The sequence below is a fragment of the Galeopterus variegatus genome, unplaced genomic scaffold (genome assembly GCF_000696425.1).
Source record: "Galeopterus variegatus unplaced genomic scaffold, G_variegatus-3.0.2 Scaffold84, whole genome shotgun sequence".
NCBI classification, from domain to species: Eukaryota; Metazoa; Chordata; class Mammalia; order Dermoptera; family Cynocephalidae; genus Galeopterus; species Galeopterus variegatus.
The window spans coordinates 369,363-384,088 of NW_007726195.1; the positions used below are offsets into that span (position 1 = coordinate 369,363).

Consider the following 14,726-nt stretch of genomic DNA (forward strand, 5'->3'; position numbering starts at 1 on the left):
AAAAAAAAAAAAAAAAAAAAAAAAAATATATATATATATATATATATTATATGTATATACACACACACACACACATACACACACACACATATGTATATGTTTTACTGGAGCCTTTCACACCAAGCAAATAATAACAAGGGATTAATAAAGAGCATCAAAGTGCCAAGACCATGCTAAGTAACCCTCAGACATTATCTCATAGCAACCCAACGAACTAAATATGATTTCTAATTTATAGAAAAAGAAACAGAGGCCTAGAGGGGTTGAGTAACTTGCCTAAGGACACATAGCTAGTGAAAGGAGCTGGAATTTCAACCCCTTAATATTAACCATTACTCTATTTGGCCTCCTAAAGGTCAGCACCTTGGCATGCCAGTTTTGAGAAGTATGCAATTTAACTCCATTCTAATGTCGTAGGAGGGAGAAGAGTTGGTATTTGTTCATTCACTTATCCACATGTACACTAGTTATTGAGTGTCCATCATGTGCCTGATACTCTGCTTGGGTGGGTGTACTAAAGTGAATTAAGCTTGTTTTTGTCCCCAGCGCCTCAGAATGCAGTGTGTGCCTGTTGGGGGGAGTGATATGTGAGTGGGTGTGGGTGAACCGAGGGCCCAGGAGATGGGTACAAGGAAATAAACACGATGCAATGTCGTAAGTGCTGACAGTGGGATAAGTATAAGGTGTTGGGAGATCACGAGAGGTAAAGTGAGTTTTGAAATTAAAGCGGAAAACAGAAATCTGATTGATTTAAGGCTCTTTAGAGACATAATTCTTTCTCCTAAATTCTAATGAAATAACTCACTTCGGAATTATACAGCAGCCAGGTGGTGTTACTCTCACTTGCTAATGAATATAACTAACTCCCTTTGGCAATACAGAAGGTGGGAGTAAGCAAGAAATTGTCTTCAGGTACTTAAGCTGGCTATTGATTTTCAACAGACACAGTCTAGGGCAGCATTTCCCAAATTTACCTATTATAAGGCAGCATTTCCCAAATCACCTGAGGCTTTTGTTACACAAAATGATTCTGAGGTCCCACTCAGAATAATAAGTCCCTCAAGTGATTCTTATTGCCTGAGAGGTTTGGGAAACACTGGTCTGGGGGTGGACCCATAACATTATCTTCAGAAATGGTTGTACCTAACACAGGGCTCCTCAAGCATTCTTTGTGCCATGGATTTCCTTGGCTTCATGGTTCCCTTATCATAGAATGCTTTTAATTATATGAAATAAATACAATGGATTGTAAAGGATACCAATTGTATTGAAATACAGTTACCAAAGTATTTTAAATAAATGTACTACTTTAACAGTTCACTAAATAACAAGATCTAGCAGCAGGTCCAAAATTCCTGTAATTTCAAAGTAATGATGAGTATAAATGACATTTCAAGATGTCAGCAACAACCATAATGTGATTTGAAAATATAAATATCTGTGATTCCCACTGGTGACACTAAAAATTTCTTCTACTGTGGGTTGATGCCTACGTTCATAATTGAAGCAAGTGCTGAATTTCAGCTTAGTAAAAAATAAAGTCATTTTATTTACATACAAGTTGATGGACTCCCCAAGTTAAGTATTATTACTCTAAAGGGATGGACTTTTGGTTGTTTAGGGGAGATATCCGAGGGGGCAAAGATGGAATTACTTCTTTAATTGTCCTCTTCAATCCATTTTTGATTGACACATTTGGAATTTTTTTGGGGGGGAGGGGGAGAGTTTGCTGCAGGGCAAGATAGAGTAATAAGTAAGGATTTTTTACTTCTCTTAATCTCACTTTTTCCATCTGTGAAATGGGAGTTTTACAGATTAGTGGTTCCCAAATGTCATTGTAGCAGATGGCTAGCTGGCTGCGTAAGTTATTTGTGAATGGGGCTGGGGGATTATTAGAATTACTATAGACTTCCAGGGTCACCCTGGAACTTCTGGTTTAGTAGATGTGAGGTAGACCCAACAGTCTGTATTTTTAACAAGCAGTGTCTGCCTTCTCCCTCCTTTCTGTGCTGTTGTTTGAATGTGTCCCCAAAAAGTATTTGTTGGAAACAACCAGCAGTGCAACAGTGTTTGGAGGTAAGGTCTACTGAGAGGTGATTAGGCTGTGAGTGCAGCCCCTTGCCTCTCTCTTGCCCTTCCACCTTCCACCATGGGATGATGTAGCACGAAGGCCCTCGCTAGATGTGGGCCCCTCGATCTCGGACTTCCCAGCCTCTAGAGCTGTAAGAAATAAATCTCTGTTTTAAAATAAAATTTTCAGGTATTCTGTTATAGTGGCACAAAACAGACTAAGACACCTCATAATGAAGGTTTAGTTCAGAGCTGCTCAAAGTTTATGTGCGTAAGAATCATGGAGGAGCTCACTTAAAATGCAGGCTCCAAGGCTCATCCGCAGAGAAACCCAGTCAATTAGGATATGGCCAGGAATTTGTTGCAGGAACACACTTTAGAAATGATGGCAGAAATTATCTCCACGCCCTTTCAGCTTTAACAATCTACAGCTTTTATCAAAATTCAGATTTGGGTGAAGAGATTGTGAGAATCTCCTGTTTTTGCTTTCCTTTGGGGTCTTAAATTTCTATCATTTTTGATTTTTAGAACTATGGTAAAACTATCCTTTTTTAAAACTTCCTTATTTTTAATAATCTATACCATTACAAGGCCCAGAGATTTCTCCCTCCCCCAAACATTGGTGTTCTTTCCTGTCATCACCATCTGAACTTGATCACTTTTCCTGTGCTGTGTTTTCCTGCCTGAGTCCTGTTCTATTTTGCTTGTCTACATTTTTTAACCCTTTTTTAAGTCTTTAACCCTTTTTTAAGTCTTTTCTCCTGTCCATACTGGGACCCACGTTTAGTATTCCACATGTTCTCCTGGCTGCTTATGCTGCCTTTCTGTCCTGATATAAGTGCATTAAACATCACAAAAGATGCTTAACTGAGTGGAACAAAATGGGATGTTTGTGCTTGGAGAGAGAGCTCCAAACAGACTACAGCCTGCAAAGCAGGAAATTAAAATCTTGAGAGGGAATCTGAGATAGAGCTATTTGGTATGGCACAGAAAAGAGTTTTTGAGAAAATGCTGCAAACCGAATTAAAGAGACAGCCAAGCCCAGGGCCCTCTGAAATATAACCTTCTGTGAGGTCACCTGCATGGTTTTGTCTTGAACTTCTCTGCTAGGTTTGAGGACAGAGAATACTGACATGGGTCAGTGACTGGCCCCTGTGGGTCCCCCATTATATTCTGCCCAGGTGCAGGTTCCCGGGTGTCTTAATGATGAGAATAATACCAATGAAAGTTCACTGTGGTTCATGGTTACTGATTGTCCTCTTCTTTCTTTCCAATAGTCCCTGGATTCCACTGGGAATCCATGAGATTCCTGAGAAGTTGATGTATTCCATGGAAGGAACACATAACCTATGTTAAACCAATTTTCCCCCCTGGTGATTAGTTCAGGGAAAATTATGTGCCTCCCTGGATTCCACTGGGAATCCATGAGATTCCTGAGAAGTTGATGTATTCCATGGAAGGAATACATAACCTATGTTAAACCAATTTTCCCCCCTGGTGATAAGTTCAGGGAAAATTATGTGCTGTAAGCCAGTTCAATCAGAGCACATCTTGACAATTCTACTAGAAATTCTGAGGCGTGGATTTTGCCTGTTGCTATGAAAGGTGTGATGTGCACATGTGAGGCCTATAGCTTAGCCCTTTGCTTGTGGATAAGCTCAGTATATGGAAGAAGGCAGAGCTAAGAGAATTGTAGAAAAATGGAGCTGGAGCCATGATCGAACTGGAGCCCACCCTAACACAGGACCTTTAAAGTTCCTGGTGTGAGAGCCATTGTATCCTGTTTATTATTTAGACAACTGAAGTTAAGTTTTCTTTTACTTACAATTAAAAATGTCTCACTGAGATATTTATAGATCACACTTTTTAGTTATCAGAGCCCTCTCTCAGGTGATGACAGTTGAGTTTATCATCAGCCCAACGTGGAAAGTGTTGTTACCTCCATTTTATTCACTTTTGTGTCTTCTGACTCCTAGTTCTGAGTCTTTCTCCTAGCATGACCCTGTGTTGGAATGACATTCATCCCAGTGAATTCCAACAGAGGCAATGTTATGTGACACTCTATTGCCTGCCTCACAACAATTTCCCACCCCACATCTTTTTTAATAAAACCCACATTTTAATTATTTTTTCTCTCTTCCTTTGCAGCTAAATGTGGCCTTAAGGCTCAGTTCTGGCCAATTAGGCTTAAACGAAGTTCCTTAGGGAGATGCTTTGAGCTACTCCAGGGAAAGGGCTTTCTCTCTCTCTTTCTCTGCTGCCCCCATCCATCCTATTTTTGAAGACTGCCATGACACTGAGGGCTGGGGCAGCTATCCTGTGAATAGCACGAAGAAGTAGGCCAGCCTGCCAAGGATGGAGAGGAAGAAGGCTGAAAAAGTCTGGTTCAAGATGACACCATGGTGCAGCTGAACCAACATCGACAATCCCCTTCTTCCAGAATTCTGGTTATCCAAGAAATCTAAAATTCATCTAAGCTATAACTGGCCAAGTTTTCCAATATTTACAGTCAGAACATTCCTACTCATACATACTTGTGTCTGGCAAAATGAGCCAATTTTCCTTCAAAGAAGATTGATGTATTCAGATCAAAGTGCATGAGGCTTTGAATTTGGTGAACCCTTTGGCTCCCAAATGGTGGTGTTCTCACGTGGGTCCTATCTTCCTGGGGCCTTCAAGCCTACAGCAGTCTCTGTGGTCAACACTGCACCTCTTCCTCTCTCCAAAGGGAGCTCATAGGTATAATCAAGTAATTACCGTGAACCCTTTGGCTCCCAAATGGTGGTGTTCTCACGTGGGTCCTATCTTCCTGGGGCCTTCCAGCCTACAGCAGTCTCTGTGGTCAACACTGCACCTCTTCCTCTCTCCAAAGGGAGCTCATAGGTATAATCAAGTAATTACCGGAGCAGCTACTTATACTGCACCATCATTAGGACAAGTTACTAAGAGTAATACTTTGCTCTTCTCTGAGACACACGAATTGATATATTCATAGTCCTTTTAAGGGCTCGAAATGTTCTCTTCTCTCACAAAAGAACCTAATCTGTCTCTAAAGAAAGACAGGAAAACATTTAAGACTAAGAAAAGCATGAGTGATGCAAGATAGGGGGGACCTGGTCCTCTGAACTAGAAACTTCTAATATTTTAACTGGTCATCTGTTAATGATGGCTGGTCTAGGTCACATCCTATCTTTTATTGAGACAGACCCCTTAGTTGACTGCTGGAGAAAGTGATGCAGAGATATAAAGTTGCATTGACTGGATCTAGAAGGAAGTTCGTAACACCAAAAAGAGACCCCAAAGCCCACTTCCCAGTGGAGAAATGTCTCTGCTCCCCCAAATCTTCTTTACGTGAATGTAGGTTTCTTTGATCATGCTCTTGGTTACTGAATACCTATACCAAATAACCTGTTGGATAAAGGGCATAGTGTTTTTGGGGGAGGGAGGGTGGAGTAGGGTGAGGGGGAAACCAAGAACTCCACCAAAGCTCTTCTTATGGGAGAAAATCCATAGATTCTCCTACAGAGATTCCATTAAGGTCTTTGGCAAGATCTCCTGTGGCTCTCTAGTCTCAGCTGCTCTTCTATGCTCAGCAGTAGAATGGGATCCTCATCTACATCAGCAGGTGTGGGTGGAAGGGGATGCCATGAGTTTCTAGTGTGGAAAAGTCACAATGTCTGTCTTCCAAACCAGTATCTACAGAGGCTTTCCAATATGGTCCAACCAGAGTCCTGGAGGCAATCACAAATGTATAGTTGAAGAGCACCCCTGAATGGCTGTGTTATAAACACCAAAAGCCTGCTTTTATTTCAGAGGGAATGAAAATGCTCATTAGAATGAAAGTACTTTGCCTGCATTTCTTTCTGACATTCATCCTTCTGGAGGATTTAAGAATCCCTGTAATGTACAGAGATGGGCAGAAACACTTTAGAGGGTGGTGGTGTTATGAATTGTTGACCAGACCATACTTTTTGTAGCACCCGAAGTGCTTTGCTATTGAAAAGAAATATCACGTTTTTAACTTCTTTTCAATCTCATTATTATTGGGTATAAAATAATAAATAGTTCACCCTCCTTTCACCCCAAAAAGTCTGCCTCTAACAATACATACAGATGCAGATGGTATAAGCAGGAATTGCCCATATAATGCATACATTACAGAACAGATTCATTTTATCATTCATATGTCTAATATTTATTTAGCACATGTTATATGCCAGGTGGTTTTTTTAGACTACAAGACAAGAACAAAGGCATAGCCTGTGACTTCAAGGATGACTTGGCCTAATTGGGTTGACAGAGAAGTCAAGATAATTACAAGACCATTCACCATCAGGATTATCCTAACTAGGAAGAATTAATACATAATTTCCGTTCCAAGTATTCCCTTAGCTTTCAGATCTATCCCAATCAGCCTGGTTGTTTTTCTTCTTTCCTCCTCTTTCTCTATTCTCTTTCTTTATTTCTTTATGTCTCCCCTTTAAGACCATAAGTCTAATTTTAGTTCCCAGCCATTCTTCAGTATGGGTATTAACATAGGCAGTCTATATTCGAGGTTTTTGCTCTCTTGTGATATGTCATACTTAATTAACTGTCACCTTCACTATTAATATTAACTGAGATACTAATTTGATGAATGTTAATTTCTCTTAATCAAAGCATCATTTTGATTCTTCATTGGATACCTCTTTAGAATGATACACAGTGCAGAGGAGAAATATTAATAGTATATTAAGGTGCTTAAAAATTTTTCTGTAGTGATTGCATGTTTTCCCAGTAAGAATATCTTTTTCTTGAACAGATAGATCTAGGTACCCTGATTTCCTTGTTAGCAAATAGATGTTTTGTCTTGGTCACCTCCTGACTCTGTTTCATACTTTCAAATTTAGGAAATGTTTCTCTTCAGTAGAATTCTCCAGGGTCAGCTGCATTATCTGACTGGCAAAGGCTCTGTACTATTAATGGAGGCATGGAAAATAGAAATCTGAAGGCTTAGTCTGTTTTTTCTGTAGCAGAGTCTATGGAGATCTGATAGCGAGGAGAAAAGAGCCAAGATGGAGGGCAACTGAACCATCAAAAGAAGTCTGGTTTATTTGCAGACCATACTTTCTTTCTTTTCCTCTCATTAATTACAAAAAGTCTTCTTGTTTTTCTATACATCCTTCTTCCCCCCACTTCCTGCACTCCTGTACACTCTCATTGATACGTGACTGACACAGAGAGTAAACCCAGGCATTTTTAGGAAGATTCCCATCACTTAAGTCTAGTCACTTGGATACTGGAGACCTGGGAACAGAATTATTCCCAGCTCCCTGGTTCTGATGTGGATGAGTGACTGAATGGTGGCTGCCCTCAAAAGCTTTAGTTCCCTCATTCAAGGCAGAATGATAGGAGCTCTCCTTCCTTCCCCAGTTCTTGGACCACTTGGGGAGTATTTTGAGCCCTGAAGGTCAGGAAATCGGGGAAGACAAAGACAAGCTTGGTCATGTGGGCAGCACGTGCCTGGAGCCCACTCACCTCCAGGTATACCACCCAGGGCATCACCAAGGTGGCCACCAGCAAGTCTGCCACAGCCAGGCTCACCACCAGGTAGTTGGTGGTGGTCTGCAGGGCCCGCTCCCTCAGCACAGCCACACAAACCAGGCCGTTGCCAAAGACGATGGCCAGGATGAGCACACAGTAGGAGAGGGCGTAGTAGGCATGCGGGCGGGCCTGGCTGGCACCCGTGGAGTTCTCTGCTCCACAGGTGGAGTTCACGTGGTCACTCAGCTGGCTCAGAGGTGCCATAGCTCAGAAGGAGGGGTGTGACCCCAAGGGGTTTCCTGGGAGGAGACAGAAAACAATGTTGGCAAAATCAGACTCTTTGGAGCTTGGCTACTTGCATACATTGTTGATTTATTGAGTCAACAAGTATTTACTGAGCACTTCCTATATACCAGGCACTGTTGTGAGAGCTGGATATACGGCAATGAACAAAACAGATTAAGATTCCTCCCCTCATGAAGCCTCCATTCTAGAGAAGACACATAACAAACAAGGTAAACTAAAGATGTGGTATCTTAACACCTCCCATTAGGCCCCATCTCCCAGCACTGTTGCATTGGGGATTAAATTTCCAAAACATGGTTTTTAGGGGGCACACTCAGACCACAGCACCATCTCATAGGTTTTTTGTGAAGGTTAAATGAGCTATTACCTGTGTAATATGTTGAGAGCCGTGCCTGGCACCCAGAGCATTCTGTGCTGTTTTCCTCTCGGTGGTCTGTTTCTCTGAGCTTCCTTTCCCCCTCTCTGTTTCCTCCCTCCCATCCTCTCCTGTCCCATTTGACTCTTCCCCTTCCTCCCTCTTCTCTCTACACTACCTTGAATCTCTCTCTTATATTTCACACAGAACAGGGTGTGTTTGGGAGACTGGACTGTGGGAGAAAAATCTCATAGTAATGGGGTCTAGAGGCAGTACAGTGGTTTTGATATTTAGGGAACAAAACATGGGCAGAATTTTACTTGAAACCTCCTAATTTTAAAAGATTAATTACCAATTAAAAATGTTTAAGCTCTGCAGAGTTGCCCCCTTCATCTCCACCAAAATCCCACATCTGACCCATGCACAGCCAGTTTTCAACCTCTGACCTAGTCCAACGCCCTCACTTTCCAAACAGGGAAATTGAAACTCAAAGAAATGAGAAATATGTCCTAAGTCATATGGCTTATTAGTGGCAGAGCTAGCATGTAATTCTTTCAATTCTTCCATGCCCTCTTTTGGCATCTGAAAGCCACAGCTTTCATGTCAACATCCCACTGGGAAGAGCCAATCCTCAAACTGTGGACACTTTGGACTTAGAGTAGGAAAGGATCAGAGTCCAGCAGCTGTCCCTGTGACACCGGCGCTGAAGAAGGGACTCTGGGCTCTCAGAGTCAAGTTTGCATGTGTCTGTGAGGAACAAAAGTCACCACTCCTGAAGAAAAATATAAAAATTCCTGTGTGCCAAGGGTAGCAGTACATTAAAACCACATGCCGGGGGAAGACATGAGGCTTGTGGCTCACAGTGCGGCACTGAAACCCCAGCAAAAGTGACTCCTGCTCCAGGTTCTGTGCTGTTGAGGCACCCATTCTGATCCTCTGCTATGGTCTAAATGTTTGTGTGCCCCCCAAATTCTTATGTTGAAATCCTAACTCCCAATATGATGGCATTTGGAGGTAGGGCCACAGCAACCTATGAACCACAAAGCAGGCCCTCACCAGACACCAAATCTGCCAGTGCCCTTATTTTGGGCTTCCCAGCCTCCAGAACTCTGAGAGATAAGTTTCTGTTGTTTATAAGCTGCCCAGTTTCTGGCGGCCCTCACCAGACACCAAATCTGCCAGTGCCCTTATTTTGGGCTTCCCAGCCTCCAGAACTGTGAGAGATAAGTTTCTGTTGTTTATAAGCTGCCCAGTTTCTGGCATTTTGTTATAGCAGTCTGAACAGACTGAGACACCCTCTTCTGGTCATATCTTCCCCGAAGGATGAGGTCATACCCTCCCACAGTGCCAAGGTGCAGGCCCACCAAGAGTCCACGCTGCCGTGTAGACGACACTCCTGGTGCCAGTATCACAGAATCTCAGAATTCTCTGCTTAAACTTCTTGGAGCCTGTTTCCAAGACATCAGGGGTTCCATTTTGGATCTGTCACCCTGAGGGTCGACTGCGCTATGTATGTGTGGGGCCCCTGGGCCTAAGAGGTGGCTCTTTGCTGGAGTGCTGATGAACAGCTTCTGTGTAGACTGAAGTGGAAAGAAAAAAGGACATGGTCCCTGGGGTGGGGCCCAGCTTCTGTTGCACTGTTACATTTTGTATGAAACTCCTAAGGGTCCAGGTATCCTAAATTCAAACCTGGCCTTTCAGGTTTTTATAAAGATATATTTGTCAAGGTGGGGGATTAAATATTCAGTGATCTATTGGTTATGACTTTAAAACACTTGGTATGCAGGCCTCCCCAGGAATTCTTGCTCCAGCCCTCGGCAAAAGTAGAAGCCGGCAGCCAGGATTTGTTCTTGATTCTGGTGTCTGTAGCTCTCCTTTGATTAGGAGATCGGCCTAGCCATGGCTGTCATTTCGTACCTCATTTTGAAATGTTTCAGCCTGGAATATGAAAGTGTTGAAATGAACAAATGATTGGAAAGGAGTGACCAAACTTGGAATGAATTCAGAGGATTGTTTAAAAAAAATGTTTTCTCTTGGCACACTGTTTGCACTCAATATATTTTAAAACATAATAATAATTCTTGATAATAATTATAATTTTCTCATTATTTGTAGAAGGGCAGCCACTACCCTGGAGATAGCACTGCTGCTGCCAAGAGCTTTTGGAAAAATCCAAGGCTTTCTGATTGTTCAGGATATTTCCACCGTTAAGGCAGGCTCAGGCCCAGAACATCTTTCCTTTTGCAACTGGGCCGATTGTGCATATATTATTAAATAATATTTGAGTTTTTCTTCTGTCTGGGAAATTGAAACATACTCCTTTTCAAAATTTGAACTAATCTCTGAAATCCCACATGGAATTTTTGAGGCATTAGTGCCTTTAGCCATCTTAATCTTTGAGGCAATTTGGAAGAAAAAAATGACCAAAATCTTACAATTGAAAGAAACTAAAGAACTAAATATTCATTTGTGGGTATCCCATTCCTAAATGTGACCTCTTATCTTCATTATATTCATCCATTTTATTTTTCTCTTATTTTTCCTTAAGTATGCTTTAGAACATTGGTTGGAATTTTTTTCTGTAAAGAGCCAGAGAGTAAATATTTTAGGCTTTAGGATCACATATTGTCTGTTTTATATTTTTCTTTGTGTGTGTGTAAACACACAAATATATGTTTACTATGCTTTAAAAATGTGAAAACATTTATTACCTAGAGGGCTGAACATAAACAGACCATCATTTGCCAACCAACATTTCAGAATAAATTGTTCCTTGACATCATTTTGGATACCATCATGTTTCCAGACCAGGTTCTTGGGTTTCAAAGTCATACAAATGAACAACACACCCAGCATTTAAATAAATCAGTTAAATAAAGCAATGTTTTATTTAAAGAATAGAGAGCTTATGCATAAGGGAGAAAGCTATAGCAAAGCTAGCTCCCTGAGGAGAGGCGTTCAATGTCTTTATAGGGTGAGGGGTGCAGGCCAGCATCATCATTGTGCACCTGTGGAGGTGGTCAATTCTGTTCTTCCTGGTCGTGGCATGGGCACTTGCTCAGTTAGGACTGTGGTCCTTGTACCTGCTCAACAGGTCCAAGACTGTGGTGTCATTTGTTACCACCACCCCAGGAGGGTCACCAGCCCTCGGCAAAAGTAGAAGCCGGCAGCCAGGATTTGTTCTTGATTCTGGTGTCTGTAGCTCTCCTTTGATTAGGAGATCGGCCTAGCCATGGCTGTCATTTCGTACCTCATTTTGAAATGTTTCAGCCTGGAATATGAAAGTGTTGAAATGAACAAATGATTGGAAAGGAGTGACCAAACTTGGAATGAATTCAGAGGATTGTTTAAAAAAAATGTTTTCTCTTGGCACACTGTTTGCACTCAATATATTTTAAAACATAATAATAATTCTTGATAATAATTATAATTTTCTCATTATTTGTAGAAGGGCAGCCGCTACCCTGGAGATAGCACTGCTGCCGCCAAGAGCTTTTGGAAAAATCCAAGGCTTTCTGATTGTTCAGGATATTTCCACCTTTAAGGCAGGCTCAGGCCCAGAACATCTTTCCTTTTGCAACTGGGCCACCTTGGAAGGCAATTTTTAGAATTGTTCTTTCCTGGGGTCTGTAGTTGGCTAATGATGTCTTAGCCTCATCTGACTTGTCAAGTAAGAGGGAAGCATAAAACCTTGGGATGTTTGTATCATCTTGCTGGATTTAAAGTTTTTTTAATAAAATATTTAAAAACATAACATTTTAAAATTATAATTAAACCAAAATTATGACTGGTAACATTTATATTAAAACAGATATTTAGGGCCGGCCCGTGGCTCACTCGGGAGAATGCGGTGCTGATAACACCAAGGCCACGGGTTCGGATCCCATATACGGATGGCCGGTTCGCTCACTGGCTGAGCGTGGTGCTGACAACACCAAGTCAAGGGTTAAGATCCCCTTACCGGTCATCTTTAAAAAAAAAAAAAAAAAAAAAAAAAGTTCATAGAAAGATTTGCATTATCTTTTAATTCTGCTTTTCCCCGAACTTTTTGAAGTAACCTCATGGCTAACATTTGTAAGCATTATCAAATTTAAAACTCACAACAACCTGATGAAGGAAGTAGGTGCTATTATTATCCCTATTTTTGCAGATGAAAGAAAGTGAGTTCCAGAGAGATTAAATATCTTGCTTGGGTCATAAACTAGTAAATGGTGGAGCTGATTCAACCCAAGATCTGTCTGAGTTCAGAACTCATGTTCTTCACTACCCCACTATTGGAGTGAGGCACAGAAACCTAAAATGGGGACTCATTTTAAACTCTCACTTGTTCAGTGTCTTGTACACATCACATGACCAAGTTCACTGAAGTCAACGCAGGTGCACACTGCTCATAGAACCAGTGGGAGTTAGCATTGTCATTATTATTAGAGGTGGTCTTTAGCATTTCTATGGCATTTTATTCTTGCAAGTTGCTATCTGGTTTATTTTCCTAATGAAGATTCACAAGCGCACTGAAATGAATAGAATATTTATATATTTGGGGACTAAATTTACATTGTTGTAGATGAGAGAAAAGCCATAGCTAGTTACTGAGATCCAGTAGCTCAGGCAATACAGTTTTTTTCCCAATTAAACCTGCCCGGTAAAGCACAGCACCCTCACTTTTCTTCACAATCTCCAAAAAGTGAGCATTCTATCATTATTATCAGAGGTAAAATGGGGAACTGAAAAGATCAATTGATAAGCAAACATTAATTGATGACAAACTTCAGTGTATTAGAAATTGAATTTAATATTTGGTAGAATCTATTTAGTATTTGCTTTAATGCATATTCCGTAATAAGCAGCTTGCTGTATAGATGCTTTAATATCAGGCACTCATTTGAATACTGTTGGTATTTTCCTTGATCAACATCCCTGCCCACTGCTAGCCATGTAGACCCTTGAAAATATGCAACTATAAACAAACGGGTGTCCCAGTAAGAATCTTTATCACACTGTCTCTGCTTCTCTTTGGTGATAAGAGATCCCAATACTTCTTACCCAAAGATAGACATTCTTCTGACCTAAAGTATAAGTAAGCAAAGGGCTTCACCTATAAAGTGCACACAGGCGTGCAGAATGAGTTTAGAATCCAAGTTCCACTTCGCTATTGCTGCATTATTATTTGTGCATGCATTTTGATGATATTCGATTAAACTAAATTCATGAACTGGAATAAATGCTTAATTGTAATGACTTCTGTTCACTCGATAAACTACAGTAAGTAAGGAACTCTCACAATTAAACAACAATACTCTTAAAATCATATACCATCATTAAAGAAAACACACACAATCATCATCTCAAGTACTACATATCTCTGTTGGGAATAATTGGATTCCGACTTGGAAACAGCCTGACTTTAAATAGACTGTTGAAAACAGTGCCTCTCCAAACCCTCAGCCTTGGATTACTGGGGTGCTAAATTGGGGAGATAAAAATAACAGAGCCTTACAATTAAGTAAAATCTTTAAGAGGAATACAATCATCTTCCATACAATTCCCAGCAATAATGATGGCTTTTTATTTTCTATCTTTTAATTTTGCCTTGATATAGCTTCTAGAGCCTATGAAGATACAATTTTGGAGAAAAAGAAAAAGAGAGAGAGAGAAAGAAAGAGAACAGGTTTCTACGGTTCAGCCACTTAGAGAAAAATGGAAACAGTTTCCTCAGGGTTTCAGGTTTTTAAATGAGTGGGTCTGGAGTTTCAATGCATATTCTTAGAGAACCACAGAACCCCAAGCTGATTGAGTAACCTTCCAGGAAAACACTATGTACTAAAGTAGAAACAAAAGGAAAAATTACTTACCCTGAAAATTTCTTCTGGTTTCTGAAGACCGCAGAGTTTAGCACCTCAGCTGCTGCAGCCATTTACTGACGCAGATATACCCCAAGCAAAGCAAACTTCGCCTTTCCCAGGACACAGGAACCATGGAAATGAACAGAAAGAAAATCACCCATTTTTGCCTCTGAGGTAAAATTACTTGTGTGCTGCTTTTCCGGCTTTTCTATTAGACCTTACTGCATGTTTCATAGCTGCTTTAGAATGCATCCGTTTTCTCTAGAGGATTTGGGAGGGACCCTAACAACGTTGCCTGGGTCAGCCGCTGAGAGGATGTGTCCTTGGTGCTGAAAGAGAGATGGGATAGGCGTCAGCAGGATCCGTTTTGCACCTCGCTGTCCTCTTTTTCCCTCTGTGCCTCTACCTGCTCTGGGACTGTGCTTTTTAGTACATGTGTATTTTTCCCTCCGTGTTCTTTTCAATCCAGTTTTTCCACTCTCTTTACCTTTATGCTTTAATTTCTCTTGAATAACTCTCACTTTCCTTAGTTTAATTGCCTTTCCAGCTATTGGTGGGTATAAAGACGATTGGTTCAGAAGAAGGAATAGATCAACAAATTGATACCACAAGTAGTTAATGGAAATCAG

The 14,726-nt window shown here is 41.0% G+C and overlaps 1 protein-coding gene across 3 annotated transcripts in view; it reads right to left on the reverse strand.

Annotated features, from left to right (window-relative positions):
- DRD3 (dopamine receptor D3) overlaps positions 1-14,502 on the reverse strand; it is a 44,057-nt gene extending 29,555 nt beyond the window's left edge. For 2 of the 3 annotated variants that reach the window (XM_008580171.1, XM_008580163.1), the window contains exons 1-2: positions 14,107-14,502; positions 7,588-7,892 (exon numbers count right to left, since the gene is read on the reverse strand). In XM_008580171.1, coding sequence (XP_008578393.1) covers positions 7,588-7,857 — 270 coding nt within the window. In that variant the 5' untranslated portion in view covers positions 7,858-7,892; positions 14,107-14,502. The remainder of the gene's footprint in view (positions 1-7,587; positions 7,893-14,106) is intronic. The other variant, XM_008580154.1, reaches the window with a different exon arrangement.
- Between the last annotated feature and the right edge of the window lie 224 nt (positions 14,503-14,726).